The sequence below is a fragment of the Tursiops truncatus genome, chromosome 5, assembly GCF_011762595.2.
Source record: "Tursiops truncatus isolate mTurTru1 chromosome 5, mTurTru1.mat.Y, whole genome shotgun sequence".
In the NCBI taxonomy this organism is placed as follows: Eukaryota; Metazoa; Chordata; class Mammalia; order Artiodactyla; family Delphinidae; genus Tursiops; species Tursiops truncatus.
In genome coordinates, this window is record NC_047038.1 from 30035047 (window position 1) to 30053640 (window position 18594).

Genomic DNA, 18594 nt, shown 5'->3' on the forward strand with positions numbered 1-18594 from the left:
GCTTCCTTGCTTTTATTCCCAATTCTAATGGGTTTGGCTCTAGTGTTTCACCAGTGTATATGGTGTTTACTGTTGGTTTCTACCCTTTATCAGGTTAATGATATTTGTTCTTTTCCTAGATTGCTCACTTTTTTTAAAATTAAGAATTGGTGTTAAACTCATATCAAATACCTTTTCCATATCTTGTGATATAATTATACAGACTCTCTTATTTAATCTATTATTTTAATTAAAGATTTTAATATACTGAATTACTCTGATATCCTAATGTTGAACACCCCCGTATTTCTGAAATGGTCCCCACTTGGTCATGGCACGTTATTCTTTTACTATATTGTGGTTTATGGTATATGGTTTGCTAACATTTCATTTAGGGTCCTTGCATGTATATTAATAATTAAGAGTAGCTTATAGATTTCTTTCAGAGGCTTGTCTTACCCAGTTTTGGATAAGTATATTAGAGTATTGCTAATAAGTTGGAGAGCTCTTTATCTTTTTCCATGTTCTGGAAAAGTTTAAATAACAAGAATGATCTTTCCTAAAAGAGTTGGTAAAACCTAGTATCTTGGGGGGTTTAAATCTTTAACTTTTCCATGTCTTCTTAGCTATTCATTTATTTGAATTTTCTATCTCTTCCTGAGTCAATTCCAATAATTCCATTTTCCTGGAAATTTTCTTCCAGATCTTCAGATTATTTCATAAATTGCACATGATTTTATCACTTAAGGTTCTAAGTGACAAGCCACCAAACCAACTCTGGCTAACTTTAGTAAAAGAAAATTCACTTGGAAGATAATAGGATGTTTACAGTACTGACAGGTGACTAAGCACCTAGGCTTAAGAACTAAAGATACTTAACTAGGCCAAAAGGAATCAAAAGAAGCTTATCTTATAGCTGAAGCAGTCTAACCAGTATGCTGCTGCTGCTTCTGCTGCCTCAATAAATAATTCACAACTGTTTCTTTGTCCTCTTATCACTTAATTCAAGACTCAAACACCAGAGAGAGGGAGAGAGAGAGACTCTTTGATCAGTCCTTGGGCTATAAAAAGGAATGGAAAGAGGCTGGATATGGATTTCTCAACTTCCATTTGGAAAGCAGGTGCCTGGAATTACTCTCCCACCAAAACAACTCGTAATAGAAGATAATTCCACACAGAAAATTGGGAACCTATTATGAAGGATAATGGATGTTGGCAGCCCCCTAAAAATGTCCACTTAAATAGCTTTCCTCTAAAATTGTTTTACTCTCTCTTTTCAAAAATTATTACTCAAAATGACTCGTGTTGGACTTCCCTGGTGGCGCAGTGGTTGGGAGTCCGCCTGCCGATGCAGGGAACATGGGTTCGTGCCGCGGTCCGGGAAGATCCCACATGCCGCGGAGCAGCTGGGCCCGTGACCCATGGCCGCTGGGCCTGTGCGTCCGGAGCCTGTGCTCCTCAACGGGAGAGGCCACAACAGTGAGAGCCCCGCATACCGCAAAAAAAAAAAAAAAAAAAAAAAAATGACTCGTGTTATTTATCAAGTCTACTACTTTTTTACTTTTTGGTTTATTTACTATTGCTTATGTCTTTATTAGTTCCTTTCTATTATTTTAATTCTTTTTGTTATTTTTTAAATGGTATCCTGAGTTGCATGCTTAGTTCATTTTTTTCAGTGCTTTTTCTGTTATAAAATTTTTAACATAACTTGGATATATAAATGTCTTTTTATTTTCTTCTTTCTAAGCTTAGAAATTTCACCCCCTACCTAAGGTTTAATATTTGTTTCAATAAAATTTCTTTTAGAGATAAGAACCTTGATTCTAATTTTAGCAATATTATAAAGTATATCAATAAGAATTTGGTCAGGAAAACCAAAACCACTATAAGAATTTTAAGCAGAAAAGAATATTGGAATATTTGCATTCTTGTGGGATGAACAACAGTATACATTTAGAATTTTTTCATAGGTCTTATGTCCCAACTTCTGCCATAATAAAGTCTGAAGAAACCTGGGTATCATCTGGACTTCTTATAAAGCATTACATTGTTTCACTACATTAATGGCATTACCTTCATCAGAGCAGATAAGCAAGAGGTGGCTAACATACTGAATGCCTTGATTAGACACACATGCTCCAGAGGTGATAAATCCTGGCACATCAGTAAAATTTTAGGAAAACAGGGCTCAGAAACCTTCCAGAACATATTCTCTAAATTAAAAGATAAATTATTTTGTCTTGTACTTCATTTCACAAAGAAGGAAGCACAAAATTTAGTGAGCCTTTTTGGGGATATTCCCTTTGGGGAATATTTGACTTCTGGGCAAATATTTCACACTGAAGAATAGTTCATTGGCTACCAGAGCAGGAAAGAGTTCTGCACTAATCCAGAAGACCCTGCAGTGTTGGAGGTATCAATGGTGGGAGAAAACATTGCGGAGTGTTTGAGGAAGACTCTGGGAGAACTACAATACAGGACCCTAGGGTTCTGGAGCAAGGCCATGCCATCTGTAGCAGAGAATTATATTCTTTTTGAGAAACAACCTAGGTACTACTGAACCCTGGTAAATGTGGAACAACTGAACATGACACTGTGTCACCTTATAGCAGAGATGCCCGTTATGAGCTGGGTCCTAACAGACCCATGAAGTACAAAGCTGAGGAGGCCTAGCAAAAACATAAGATGAAAATGTTACATCTGGAACCAAATACAAACAGCAAAAAAGGGCACAAAGTACATGAGCAGGTGGCCCCAATTCCCCCCTTTCCCCCAAATCCAAACCGTTGCACCTGTGTTCCTCCCTCAGCTCACACCTGTGGCTCTGTGGGGACTCTGGTAATGACCAGGAGGAGGGAAAAGTTTGGGTTTGGTTCACAGATGGGCTCAGTATGTAGGTACAACCTGAAAATAGCAGCTGCGTTACAGCCATACTTAGTAATGGTTCTGAAAGGCAGTGGTGACAGAAAGTCATCCCCATGGGCAGAGCTTCAGGCGGCACACCTGGCTCTCCACTTTGTGTGGAAAAATAAGTGGCCTAAGGTTAGACTATATACGGAATCACAGTTTCTAGAAGGGGAGAAGCGTGGATGTACATATAGGAGTAGGGCTGAAGTGTAAAAATCTTTTTATCACATGTTAACGCCCACCAGAGAACATCCACCAGAGAAAAGTAATAAATAATCAACAAAATAACTCAGCCAATTGATAATCAGCCAATCTCAGTCATCACCCACCTCAGTACCAGCACAATGGGCACAAGAATAGAGTGGCCATGGTGGCAGAGATGGAAGATACCCATGAGGCCAATAGCATGGACCCTGAAGGTTTCTTTAGCTACTGCCATCAACCAATGTCCAATCTGACAGCAACAGAGACCAATGCTGAGCCCCCAAGATGGCACACAGTTCATCAAGGATACCAGCTAGCTACTTGCTGGTAAATTGACACATTCGGTTCTTTCAATCTTAAAAGGGCCAGTGGTACATTCTCACAGGAATAGGCATAAATTGTGGGTAAGGATGTACCTTTTCTGTCTGCAGGGCCTCAGGATCATGAGCTAAAGGATTACAGAGTATTTAATCCTCCAACAGGGGATCCCGTATAACATCCTGCCGGACAACGGAACCCACTTTATAGCAAAGGAGATGTGAGCTTGGGCCTATGACCATGCAATCCACTGGTCATATCACATACTATACCACTGTGAAGCTGGCAGCCTTATGGAGCATTGGAGTAGCCTGGTGAATGCCAAGCTGAGGTGCTACTTAAAGGCAATACTCTGTGAGGACTGGGTGCTATCCTCCAGGAAGCAGTATATGCATTGTATCCCCAACAGAAGACACAGGCCTGGGAGCCACGGAACAGAAGCAGGAATAACCACACTTACCATCACTTCTGATGACCACCTGGAGGCCGTGTGCTCTTGTCTCCACACTTTGTACTCTGAGGTCTGTTCCTCACAGGAAGCACACTTTTGTCCTTTGGCACAACGGGAATCCCACTGAATTATAAGGTGAACCTTCAGCCTGGTGCACACTGAGCTGCTTGTGTCTGGGGACCAGCAGGAAAGAGGAGGCGTCACCATCTTGACAGGAGTAACTGACCCTCATCCTTCGGAGGAAGTTAGGCTGCTGTTATACAATGAGGGTAGGGAGAAATGTGTATGGAACCATATGAGCTGCTCAGGTGTCTCTTGTGACAGTAAAGGGATAGAAACAGCAACAATGGTCTGAGAAGTGAATGGTAATCAGGGGCCGGATAACTCCTGGAAGAGGTTGTGAGTCATCCCACCAGGTAGGTCACTGAGGTCAGCAGAGGTGGAAACTCAGGGTGAAGGAAATCCAGAATGGATAGGAAGGAGGCAGGGGGTGAGTATCAACTGCAGCCCCAAGGTCAACTGCAAGGGCAGGGGCTACAGTTCCCTCCCCTACCCCTCTCCGCAACCTCCCTCTCCTAAATAATCTCTCAGGAAGAAAGGTCCCCTGCAGTTTTGAAGGGGCCGCCCTTGAAGCCTATATGGAAAGTAGGTCTAAAAGGTGCAAATGGTAGACTCTGAAAGACAGGGAGATGAGTTTCCCAGATCCGCCTTCAAGGAAGGTCTGGCTACCTGGCCGTGAAGTGTGTGGTCAGCTGACACTTCCTTCTGACAGCCACTAACTGTCAGATCCTTCAAGGTCTGCCTCAGCGACAGAGACCTGCCTCACCTAAGGGCAAGCATTTCCTGGGCAACCCTCACCAGGTGACTGAGTAAGGCAGGCAGGATCCAGCCATTTCTGCACGACCCAGGGCCACTGTGACTGGCCACTCTTGCTCCAGAGGCCCCCGTGAGCTGGGCAAGGCTTTGTCGAACCTGCATTGCGGTCTGATTTCTCTTTCTGCTCATTCCTGCTTCTCCTCCCTTCCTTTCCCAGGAGCTGATTCCTGATAAGTATCTCACGCCCCGAACTCTGTCTCACATCTGCTTCAGGAGAATCCAAACTGTTGACAGCATTTCTGCTTAGAGAAAATGATTTGATCACAGAACAACTTGTGAATGAAAGGAAGCGTTTTGGTGAGGATTTCTAATGTATTCAGCATAACCTTCAATATGATGGACTTTTACTCTTACCATTTCCTAGTTTTTGTCCTTAAAGAAAAATATATAATTCTATTTTACCAAAACATAAGAAATTTCTTCTAGTGATTTCTGTCTTCTCTAGAAAACAGAACGAGGCATTGTTCAGTATCAAGGTGGGGCATCAGTTTCCTCTTCAGGAAACACAGTCCCTCAGCCATTTACTGAAGCCTTTTTTGGTTTCAGTTACGGTAAAACTCTGAAATTTTGCCAAAATCTACATGAGTTCAAAAGTACAAAGCTCTTTAGGAGGCGTGCTCTTTTTAAATATTTTTTCAGAGGTTAAAAATTAAATTTCAAAAGAATATCTGAGGTGCAGACGAGTCCACAGTAGAGATAAAGACCCTGATTGTCTCCAACATGAAGCCTGCTCATGCCGTTCTGTTACTTTTGTGCTTCTGCTTAAGTTTTTGTGAGGTAAGTAATTCAATATCTATGCAAACTATTTTAAGTAGATATTTCAAATACTATAAAAATACAGAAAACATCTTAAGGATACTATTTTGACTTAAGGATCACATAGTTCAGTTGCCAACAATGACAGTATCTAGTCAGTAACAAAGATTTTATGTTAACATCTTGATGAAAGAGCTTTAAGAAATTGCTTTTTTCATATTGCTATTCTCTGTGCATAGAAATTGAACTGAATGAGAATTTTACTAATATAGATCTATATTTACAGTAATTATTAAATCAGTAAACATTTATCAAGCTCCCTCTATCTATGTGCAAGGTAGAGTGCTGGGCAAATTGCAAGACTGATCTCTTCCTTCAGTAACCGTTTGGTACAGTTGTAGAAAGATGATACAAGTATGCCAATGAGGAAATAAGCAAAATTTAAACAATATATGAAAACACAAGAGAAGGAACTTTTAAAAGACATATATTTAATTGCCAAAAAATGGTACAAATGCTATCTGCCAAGGGACATTACGAGAGGAAAAGTCCCTTCCTGCTAGGAGGTCAGGGAAAGTTTATGGGTCAAGTAGGATTTGAGCTAGGCCCATAATTCTGGATTAGATTTGATCAGTGGAGAGAAAGAAGAAGTGATTTTTCAGCCTGAAAAAGCAGCAAGTGTTATGGCAGAAAGATAGCACAGCACTGGGCTCTTCCAGGTGAATAAACCTGTTTGATCAGAGTAGAGACTTTGTAGGCAACTCAAGGAGATAAAACCGAAATGACAGGTTGTAGGCAGTCTGAAAGCTGATCTATTAAAGTTAGAAATGTTTAAGACATTTTAGATACTTATTGATGATTGCCTGCTTTTGTGATCAAAGAGTTTTGAAACAATTCCAAAATTTGTTTTAATGCCTGTTTATAGCAGCAAATATTTAAAGAAAACTACCTAAGAAATCAGAATTATATACTTTGTTTCTTGTAACTTCTAAAATATATATTCAATGTTTTTAGTACAGAACAAATGGAGGTAAAGTAAATGCTTGTTGATTAAAATCGATTAAATTTTTGTAGTCTATAAATGAACTATCATGTAACCATTAAAATTGTGCTTTTATATTTATTGAAACAAAAAAGCCCTCACTAAAAATCTTATTTTTGTTAAAGAGAAAAATATACACACACACACAAATACACACATATAACTGCTTATATAAATGGCAATTTAAAAGTTCATGAAGGATGTATATCAGATAAATAACAGTTGGTATCTCTGAGTAATGGGATTGTTGGTGATTTTTATTTTATGTTTTATGCATTTATGAATTTTCAGAGTTCAGAAATTCTGTTTTATTCATTCTTTATTTTTCTTTTTTAAATACCAAATAAATATGTTACATTATAACAAGAAAAATTTGTTTTTTGAAAAAAAAAGATATTTCAGCCACATTTTGGATTCCTGGACAAAAAACAGGGGGAAAAAAAAAAAACCAAACCTGAATATAGTAGTTTTCACTTACACAAAGGAAAAGAGCCTCTTTCTTTTACTGAAAAATCATCCAACAATAAAGTTGTCTTCATTCCTTTAAGAAACAGCATTTTGGAAAGAGTTAATATCATATTTGTGAAAATTCCAGAACTTCTTAGAATATTAGTTTATAAAAGAAAATGGAATGACTTTTTATCCCACCTGCTGAGAAATAACCATTTTAAAATGGAGGTTACCATAGAGACAACATAAATGTGTTCAAAGAAGTTTTAAAATATATCTACATTTTCAACATGAAGTAAAATATGTACAGCTAGGAGAAACGTTATTTTTGAAAGCTGGGAGCAGATTTCCTTCTAGAGAACAAAAAGCCCCACTCCCTTTTTATATCAAAACATTCTGATGGACTGATTTGGAGTCCATTTTGATGGACTGATAAGCCACCCATCATATATCAATGATGGGTGGATTATGTCATTGAATCAATGATGTCAATGATGGGGTGGGCTGGCAGTGGGTTAGACTTAAGTTGTTCTGAATAGTGAAATGAGAATTCTGGTTTTACGGAACCTACCCAGACAAAGAGGTAAGGGAACTTAGGAAAGGATGGGAGAGAAACTCAGAGCACAGAGGGAGTGGCTGCTGTATCAATAACCAAAGGATATTAAAGAACAGGGAAGCCAGGTATTTCAGTCAATATGGTTACCTACACTGATAGTACTGTGCTGTGACATAATCCCTGACTGAAACCTTAAATTTTTACTTTACCCTACAAGCATATTGCAAACCTTGGTTTATATGGGTAGTATTTTGGAAGGAAAGAAGTAGGGTGATGTTCAGCAGAGTGACAAAATGCTGGAAAGAGGATATGCACAGGAGGCAACACACAATGCAGAGAGTGATGTCAGCAACCATGGCAGAGTAGGCAAATCCAAACACTTGTCCCTCCACAAAAAAATAGAAAAATCAAGCAAACTTTCAGAACCACCTTCGTCAGAACTCCAGTTATCAGAGGCCTACAGCACCCAAGTGAATGCTGAATGAAGGAAAAAGGCAATTTAAAAATGGTAGGAAAACTGTGGCATTTCTACTTGCCCTTACCCCACCCTGTTCCCAACTCAGTGGCAGTCTTAAAGATGGCAGTCCACATTCCCAGCATGGAACTCTAGTCCCTAGCTCTAAAAGGAGGAGAGCAGACTTTATTTAAAAAGAACTGTGTTTGTTCTAACCTACCCGGGGGCTACTTGAAAGACTGACACAATGTACTTGTCTTTGTTTCATCTAACTTGGAACTCAGAGTGGAAAGGCAGCAGACTGTTTCTCAAAAACATTAGAAAGCAAGCAAAAAAACAACCTACAGCCACCTGGGACAAAAGATTACAGTTGAGACATACAATAGGGTGCCAAAGCTTGGAAGGAAAAAGTTTCAATGGGAAATTAGTGCATTCAAAAGTCCCTGTGTATACTGGGGAATTTAGAAAGCAGCACACATACCCAGGGCAGGATGCAGCTCAGAAAACACCTAAGAAGACTCTAAGCCTATACCTCCAGGCTCAGTCCAAGCATGAAGTAAAACCTAAGGCATAATTGTAAATGTCCTGGCTAAGCATTGAAGGAGTGCCCCAGCACAGAGCCAATTTGCAAACGTGGGGGAGTTTTTTTGCTGTTGTTCTCAATTTGAGAGGTTCCTTTTTCTTTCCTTCCTTCCTTCCTTCCTTCCTTCCATTCTTTCTTTCTTTTCTTTCTTCTTTCTCTCTTTTTCCCCCTCTCTCTCCCTTTCCCTTTCTCTTTCTCTCTTTCTGGTTCCTTGTTTTCAAGGAAATCTTTGTCTAAACCCTAGCTGAATGCAAGGTAAAGGAACCAAGACTTCAGGGACCACACAAGACAAAAAAACAAACTTTACAAAAACAGTTTAGAAAAGTTAGTAAACAAACAGCTACAATCTACAGAAAGCAAGGGAAGCAAACCCTGAGGAGAAGAAAGAATTTGATTTCAAGAATTACTACATTATAATATTCAAAATATCCAGTCTTCAACCCAAAATTATGAAGCATGTAATGAAACAAGAAAATATGTCCCATTCACATGAAAAATTAACAGAAATTATTTCTGAGGAAGAACAGACTTTGAACGTACCAGACGAAGACTTTAAGTAAACTATCTTAAATATGTTCAAAGAGCTAAAGGAAACCAGGAGGATGATGCATGAACAAATAGAGAATATCCATGAAGAGACAGAAATCATAAAAGGAATTAGACTGAAAAGTATAACAAAGAACTCACTAAAGGGTTTTAATAGCAGATTTGAGCAGGCAGAAGAGTAAATGAATTTGAAGATTGTTCAATTAAATTATCCAATCTGAAGAACAGAAAGAAAAAAGAATAAGAGCCTAAGAGACCTGTATGTTACCATCAATATATACAAAATAGGAATCTCAGAAGGAGAAGAGAGAAAGGGTCAGAGAATATTTGAAGAAATAATAGCCAAAAACTTCTTAAGTTTGATAACAGATAATGAATCTACAGATTCAGGGTGCTTACTGGTCCCCAAAAAGATAATGCTAAGAAATCCACACCAAGACACAAAATAATGAAGTTATTAAAAGCCGAGAAACAAAACAGAAGATCTTGAAAGCAGCAAGAGAAAAGCAACTCATCATGGACAAAGGATCCTCAATAAGATTAGCAGCATCTTTCTCAGCAATAACTATAAAGGCCAGAAGACAATGGGATGACATTTTTTAAGTGCTGAGAGAAAAGAACTATCAGCCAGGAATTCTCTATCCAGCAAAGCTATCCTTTAAGAATGAAGGAGAAATTAAAACATTCTCAGGTAAACAAAAGCTGATGAAGGTGCCAGTATACCTGCTCTATAAGAAACACACTACAAGAAGAAAAAGGAAAGATGGAAGGAAGGAAGGAAGGAAGAAAGAAAAACACTACAAGAAAGGGAGTCCTTTAGGCTAAAGGAAAGGGCATTAGACAGTAACTTGAAGCCATATGAAGAAATAAAGAATTCCAGTAAAGGTAACTACATAGATAAATACAAAAGCCAATGTAATTTTATTTTTGGCTTGTAACTCCTTTTTATTTCCTACACTGTTTAAAAGACAAATGTATTTAAAACTTATTAATTAACAGGCACACAATGTATAAAGATATAACGTATAACAGTAACAACATAAAAGGGGATGGAACCATACAGGAACAGAGTTTGTATATGCTCTTGAAGCTAGGTTGGTATGAATTCAAACTAGACTGCTATAAATTTAAGATGTTAAGTATAATCCCCATGGTAACCACAAAGAAAATATTTTTTTAAATAATCAAAAAGAAGAGAAAAAAATCAAGATTGTTCACTACAAAAAAAACAACTAAACATGAAAGAAGGCAGTATGGAGGAAATGACAATAAAGGTATAAGCCATGCAGAAAACAAATAGCAAAATGTCAAAAGTGAGGCCTTCTTATCAGTAATTAATTTAAATGTAAAAGGATTAAGTTCTCTAATAAATAGGCATAGATTGGTAGAATTTACTTTTTTTAAAAAAAGATGTAATTATATGCTATCTGTAAGACAAATTTGTGATCCAAAGACACAAATGGGTTGAAAGTGAAAGGATGCAATGGAATAAAGCTAGAAATCAGTAACAGAAGGGAAACTGGAAAATTCACAAATATGTGGAACATAAACAGCATACTCTTAACCAGTAGTCAAAGAAGAAATAATAAAGGAAATTGGAAAATACTTAGAGATGAGTGAAAACAAAATACAACATTCTAAAACATATGGGATTGGCAAAAGCAGTACTTAGAGGGAAAATTGTAGCAGTAAATACCTACATTACAAAGGAACAAAAATCTCAAATCAATAACCTACCTTTACACCTTAAAGAACTAGAAAAGAAGAGCAAATTAAATCCAAAGCTAGGAGAAAGAAGGAAGTAATAAATATTTGAATAGAAACAGAAAAAAATTTTTAAATAGTAAGACAATAAAATCAATTAAACCAAAATTTTGTTCTTTGAAAAGATCAACCAAATTGACAAATATTAGGAATATTATCCTGTTAAATACTGGGTATTTTTGTATTCCTGTACATATTCTTGAGCTTTGTTCTGAGATGCAGTTAAGTTACTTGAAAACAGTTTGGTCCTTTCAGGTCTTGCTTTTGAGCATTCATAGGTAGGACCAGAACAATGCTCAGTCTAGGACTATTTGTTCCATACTACTGAGGCAAGATCCTTCTTTGTACTCCTTCCAATGCCCCATGAATAATGAAATTTTCCAGTCTGAATGTTGAGAACAAGCACTATTCATGGCACTGTTTGAGCGTGGGCCCTGTTACCTTGATTTCTATTGGGTGGTTCTTTCCCCAGTCTCTGGTAGTTTCTTCACATTTGGATGCTGATAAATACTCAGCTGAACAATTAAAAGGGGATCGTCTACAGAGCTACAGAGTTCTCTCTCTATGCCACTTATTTGTTTCCAGTACTTTATTCTGTGAAGTATAGCTGCCTTGGTCTCCCAAGACTCTCAGCTTTGTCTCCTCAAGAAGTCCCTTGGGCTCAGTTCAAGTTCCTCCTCTCTGCACCACAGTCTGGAAACTCTCTGAAGGAAATCACATGGAACAGCTGTAGGGCTCACCTACCTCATTTGTTTCTTTAGTCTCAGGGATCTCTACTCTTCATTGCCTGATGTCCAGTGTCTTAAAAATTACTGTCGTCTGTATTTTGTCCATTTCTTGATTGGTTTAGGCTGAATAAGAACTAGGGTAGCTTTGGTACCCTTATAAGTCTATCTTGACTAGAAACAGAAGAATTCCCATTTAATTTTAATAATTTTAATTTAAATATCCACTTTTGGTTAGTGGCTATTTTATTAGATGGCACTATTAACAATTGCTGGGGTTGCTGAGGTTGAGTTTTTAAAATACAAATGTAAACTTCAAATGAGCACTTTTTAAAACTTATTCTTTAACAGACATTGTATTAAAAATGGAAGTTAATTCAGCCAACTTTCAGTTCTACCCTGACATAGGCAGTCTCATATGTATTATGCATTGGAATTGTTCAAATTCGTTTCAAGTATAGTTCATCTTCAAACTCTATGTTCTTACGTTTTCCTGAATTTATAATAGATTCAAAATAAAGTGTCGCAGCGATTATAAGAATGAAGAAACAAAAAAAGTTGAGTTTTTCAGTTTTGTCATTCTAATGGCCATTTGGAATTTTTGTTTTCAAAATATAAAATAGTAAAAACAATGCAGCCTGAAAGGTGTAATATTTTTGTTTGCTGAGTGCAAACAGTAGTTCATACAGGAAATATTTTACCTAATATTTGGTAAAATATCAGATTAGGTAAAGATACTGAAAGATACTATTCAGTACCTTTAAAATGAAATTTATTATTTTATTAATATATTTAATTATTCTTAAACTGTAATATTATTATTCATTACTGCAACAGGCCTATATATAGGTATAGTTTTTCCTTTTTCATTAAGTATATGAATGTAATTTAAAATATTTGTCTAGTACTTTTTTCCTTATTTGTACCATACTATGAATTTTACTTTTTACTTTTTTATTTTTCACAAGCATGATTTTGTATATATTTATATATGAAATTTCAATAAAAGAAAATATTTGCTGTTTAAATTTTTCTCTATAATTTATTATTCACTTCTTTCATGATTTTTACTGAAAATAATTTTGTTCTATAGGGGGGTTGTTTAAAAAGTACCTGTTATTTAAAAATATACTAGGCTTGGGACTTACCTGGTGGTGCAGTGATTAAGAATCCGCCTGCCAATGCAGGTGACATGGGGGGTTTGAGTCCTGCTCTGGGAAGATCCCACATGCCGCGGAGTAACTAAGCCCATGTGCCACAACTACTGAGCCTGTGCTCTAGAGCCCGTGAGCCACAACTACTGAGCCCACATACCACAACTACTGAAGCCCACGCGCCTAGAGCCCATGCTCCTAAAATCTTCAGCTCCTAAAATGTAAAATTCTCCTCGGTGTTCTCTTTTTGTTTTCGTTTTTGTTTTTCACCATTCATTCAATGAATACCAGGCCCACCATGCCCCTGAAGAAAGTCTGAGCTAGGAGAAAGGACCTTTCAACTGAAATGAAGGTCAGAGTCTAAATGATGACCCAGAACTGGACATTGTAGTATATGACTGTTATATATGACTGTTCCTGGGACCAAAATTCTTTTAATCTTTCATTTTTGCTCTAATCTAAGAGTGACTGAAAACTTGATGGCACTTGCCCAAGTTTCTTTCTAAAGATCAAGGAAAAACGACACCTCAGAAAGGAATAAATTTGGGGGAAAAAATCAAGTTTTCTCTGCTTGCACCCAATTAGAGTATTGCTCTTTCAGCAGAAAGGCGATACGTAAAAGCCGACAGTCCCAGCTGTCAGGGCACTTAAATTTTGTCAGTGGAAGACACAGGAGCTAAGTAATTACAAAACTGTCAACTCTAATAAGTGCTACAAAAGAGGTACATGGAACCATGAAAAGTATGTAATTACTAGATTTTATTCTAGATCAGTGTGTCAAAAACCAGTGTAGTTAACGGCAAATTTGTCAAACTTCCTGGCTATTTGATAAAGTTTACTGAAAAGCATGTTGGATAGAATGACTTTCACAGCTTCTGCAAATTTGTGTGTGGTTTTTAAATGACTGGTTTTTGTATTCATCATAGCCCTTAAAGATCGTTCAATTTGTTTCTGCCCCAGCTTGCTGTTAACTGCAGCTGGAGGGCACTGAGCAAGGTCGGGGCGGGGTGGGGGGGGGCGGGGAGGGGGGGTTATGGCTGGAGGCTGGGGAGACTGGACCGAAGGATGCCCATCCTCCAAAGGGGGGTGTCTAGGGGACAGAGAGAGAGCCTTGACTTTCCACAACTGGCTTTTGACCCAGTTGACCTATTCCCAGCCTTCATTGTATTTCCTCTGGATTCCTGCAGGTCTAATTGGCCTCCTGCCTGTTTGTCTGATCTAATCTCCAGAAAGATCTTCCTCAAATGCAAATTTGCTCCACTGTTTAGTCTCTCAGTGGCTCCCTGTTCTTGCTGTTCTTGTTCTCACAGTCCTGCCCGGAGCACCTCCCACCACCCTTGCCAGCTGACTCCTCAGTGCTCTCAGTGCTCATCGCAGACATCAGCTCTTCGTGGAGATGTTCTCAAGCCTCCTAGTCAGGCCATGGGACCACTGTCCTAATGGCATGCCCGGCCCACGTCTACCAGGGAAAGTGTCAGTCAGGCTTGCCTGTCTCTCTTCTGGTTGGTGTACTCCTTAGGCAGGGATTTTTATCCCTCTGGCCCTAGCCTCAGGCTGTTCCCTGGCACAGAGTGGTGCTTACTAAATCATTTAGTGAATTAATTGATGAATGAGAGAATCGTCTGTTTTCCAAGCTTCAGACACACATTTCCCTTTTCTACAAAATATCTCCAAATGCACATCCTTCAGGCATATCAGAATCAACAGGTCCCAAGCCAAACTCATAATTCTCTACCTTAACTTAATATCTATATCGATTAATGGCATTATACATCCTTACTAGCACTCAGCCTCAAAATCTAGTTCTACTGTCAACCCCTACATGCATTAAATTGTCCAGTCCTCTTGCTTTTGCTTGTTCAAGTGTCTTTCCAAATCATTTTCTTGCTCCACTCCTGCTTCCTCTTCCTCGCCAGTTTCCTAACCAATGACTATCCCAGTTGAAGCACACAAGCCCATCCATCACTTGGGACTGCTCACGATTCCCTAAATACATTGTGCACCATTCCTCCTGTGTTTTGCTAGCACCTACCCTCTGCTAACACCTGACCTTCCTCACCTTGCTCAGATGCCCCATGAGGCTGTTTAAAATGCCCCTGGGGGGAATTCCCTGGCGGTCCAGTGGTTAAGACTCTGTGCTTCCACTGCAGGGAGCACGGGTTCAATCCCTAGTTGGGATACCCGATCCTGCTGCCACAGGGGGCAGCCAAAAAAAAAAAAATGCCCCCGGAAATACTTGTTCTCTCGCACTCTGGCTCTCCAAGAATACTGTATCTTATTTGTATGACTGTTATATCACTTACCCCAGTTATTATGCATGTTTCTATCTTATTGTCTAGATGTCAAGCCCTTGGAAGACAGAGTCCATGTCATGTTCATCTTAGCAGGATTTTGCACAAATTAGGAGTTTAGCAAATGGTTTTGCATTTATTAATAGAACTAATTTCATTCCTCAATTCATTCCATGAGACTATAATTACCACCAAATTTTCTACTCCTTAACCTAACTGTCGAGATTCATTGATTTCTTCAAAGGCAGAATATTATGTTGGCTTTTGAATAATAACAGCTCCCACTGATTTCATGCCTAGTACCTGCCAACCATTAGACACATTTTATTTCTAATGCTTACAATAACCTTGCAAAATAGAAGGATACACTTTACAGATGAGGAAACATGTTTCATGAGGGTAAGTAACTTGCTCAAGGCCATATAAGTGCCCAAGTTGAGACTAGAAGCCAGGGTTGTTTGATTCTAAAAACCACCAGACCACATTACCCTCATCTATACTGTGGGGTATATGAGTCTGTTTTGTTCCTTTCCTTCATGTATTCATCTTTTCTTTTTTAATGTGCCATAATATACCTAAATAATGTCCTGATAACATAGGTTTAGACTATTTTTCTATTTTTAATAAATTCCAGGAAGGGGAAGCTTTTGGTACACAGCATCTGAAGAAGGTTATATCAACATTTATTTCCATGATTTGAGTTTAGAAATTATCTGTCACGCTTCCCTTACCAGCACAGAGAATTATCACTGATGAAACATGTCTTATACTGTATGCATTTCTTTGGGACGGTGATACTGATGACTCTGAATACCCATGTATCACTCGTCATTTGTAGCTCATGTATTCATCTTTAAAAAGATTTTAGTTTGTTGCTAAGCTAATGTTTATTTTGTGCTTTATAGTCCACTTCAACATCAGACACATCTCAAGAGGATCTCGTGGAGAAAAAGTGCTTAACTGAAAAACACACATGTCTCTCCTGCAATAAAGTCTTCTGCCAACCATGGCAGAAATGCATCGACGGGACCTGTGTTTGTAAACTTCCTTATCAGTGCCCAAAGAATGGTACCAGGGTGTGTTCAGTTAATGGGAAAAGCTACCCAACTTACTGTCAGCAAAAGAGTTTTGAATGTCTTCGTCCAGAGGCAAAGTTTTTAAAAACAGGAACATGCACAGGTGAAGGTAGGAAAAGCCTAGTTTATTTTGTAAGAAGAAAATTGTCTACTATATTTTCTATTAGAAAATACTTTTCCTATGAAATGTTATGATAACAATTCAAAATTCTTCTCTAGACCCTCACTAGTAACTGGGGTGATAACTAAAGAAATTAGCGGATCATCAGAATCTAGCCAGCCCTTGAGTCTAGAGCATGAGGCCCTGAGGCTGGTCCTTCCCCTCAGTGCCTATGCCACTCTCTGCTGCCCAGCCCTTCAAAATTATCCCCACTCTCACTTCTGCTTGGCTAAAGGGATTATTCCCAGAGCTGTTGAGTTGGTTCAGAACCCAGTGAAAAGGGCTTTGCGGGAGACTGGTACTCATATGGAACCCCTTTGAACCCCAGCCCCAATAATTTCTTCCAGCATCCATCCCACCAGTCCCTACCCCTTTCCCTAGCCCCAACCCATCAGCCCTGATCCAAGGTTTAGCTCAGGCCATTGCTGGCCTAGGATATACTCCAACCTAGCAAACTTGGCACATCAGATCAGAGAGCTCGTCAAGACTTCATCCAGGTGCCTAATGTAGTGAGGAGGTCTGGGACCCTAATATGTAGATTAGCAGAGTGCTTAAGATTTAAGGGTCTCACTGTCAGTCAGATGTAGTTCTAAGCCCCTCCAAGCCCCACCTCAATCACTGCAAACTCTGTGGCCTCTCTGGAATGCAGTTTTCACATCTGTAAAATGTGAGTAACAGTAGTTCCTAACTCATAAGACTCTTGTGAAAATTAAATAACATGACGTATGTAAAGCTCTGTGACTAGTACACAGAGAGCGCTCATGAAATCTTAGCTATGACAGCAAACCTTAAGCTCGTTGTCTTCTGATATGAATTATCACAGACATTTCATGAATTTACAGAAGAATGCTTAAAACGTTCTTTTTAAAGTTACCATGTTGTGTGCCAGCACACAGTAGCCCAAATATTTTTGTATTGCTGAGTTAAGATGTTAAGATACTGTGGAAGAGGAAGAAGAAAGTTCCGTGATTGAGTCCATCTCTCTTACTTGTTGGAGAGGACGAAAGCAACTGTGGAGATTATTTTGTCAGGGTCAGACTTCTGTTCTCTTGAGGCATGAAATGTCTTAAATATATGAGAATACATAAACCTTTCTTACATTTTCATTATTTGCTTGGCTAACTTTTAAGAGCACAGATTTTGGAGTCAGATCAATATAGCAGGTTCAGATTCCTGGCTTCAGTCCTTGAGCAAGTAACTTAATCTCATGTATAAAAATGGATAAATTTAGATTCCTCACGTGTAAAAATGGGGATAAATATCACCCTAATCTTCATAGGGTTGATATGAGGATTTTATAGTACTTTTTTTTACAACTGGGTAGCACAGCCACTGACACATAATAAGCCCTCATAAAATGATTGCTTACCATTTGTTAAAATCTTCATGGTGGGTCTTCCCTGGTGGCGTAGTGGTTAAGAATCCGCCTGCCAATGCAGGGGACACGGGTTCAACCCCTGGTCCGGGAAGATCCCACATGCTGCGGAGCAACTAAGCCCGCGAGCCACAACTACTGAAGCCCGTGCACCTAGAGCCCGTGCTTTGCAACAAGAGAAGCCACCGCAATGAGAAGCCTGCGCACTGCAACGAAGAGTAGCCCCCGCTCACCACAACTAGAGAAAGCCCGTGCCCAGCAACGAAGACCCAACGCAGCCAAAACAAGAAAAAATCTTCATGGTGTTCAAAGTTAATTAGAAATTATGTATTTTATTACTTTAGAGAATCAAGAGGAGGAAGAATGCCTGAATATTGCTCATTCTTTTTTTTTTTAATTTTAGAAGAATTTAGTGTTTCCTTGGAGAGTGAAAAAGGACATTCAGAAGGAATTGTTGAAGTAAAACTTGTAGACCAAGATCAAAAAATGTTTGTGTGTGGAAAAAGCTGGAGCATTACACAGGCCAACGTGGCCTGCCTTGACCTTGGATTTCCACTGTGAGTGCTTCGTGTCACTGAATTTCCCCAGGGCTGATTTGATTATTCCAACTTTTTTTAAATTTTTGATTACCCTATCTTTCTGTGCCTCAACTTCCTCAACTGTAACCTGAGCATATTAACTGCCTGTCATGAGGATGAAGTTTGTTTATGCTCAACTAGCACTTAGAACACTGCTGAGCACCCAAAGTTTGCTCAGGTATCTGGATGCAATCCTTTGCCCGTCTGTAGACTTGCAAATACATTCATCATCATCTCTATTCACCTATGATTACGTCCACTCCTTCATACCTAATGTTGTTTATATATGCCTTCTCTCTTTTTTTTCTCAACCTTGCAGAGATGTGTCTATTTGATTAGTGTTTTTGAT

The 18594-nt window shown here is 38.8% G+C and overlaps 1 protein-coding gene across 4 annotated transcripts in view; it reads left to right on the forward strand.

The window, feature by feature from the left end:
* Positions 1-5264: 5264 nt before the first annotated feature.
* CFI (complement factor I) overlaps positions 5265-18594 on the forward strand; it is a 35416-nt gene continuing 22086 nt past the window's right edge. Inside the window, exons 1-3 of one of the 4 annotated variants that reach the window (XM_019927800.3) lie at positions 5265-5512; positions 15962-16241; positions 18071-18224. In XM_019927800.3, coding sequence (XP_019783359.1) covers positions 5456-5512; positions 15962-16241; positions 18071-18224 — 491 coding nt within the window. In that variant the 5' untranslated portion in view covers positions 5265-5455. Of the gene's footprint in view, positions 5513-15961; positions 16242-18070; positions 18225-18594 lie in introns of those variants that run through there. The other 3 variants (XM_073804987.1, XM_073804988.1, XM_073804989.1) reach the window with 3 other exon arrangements.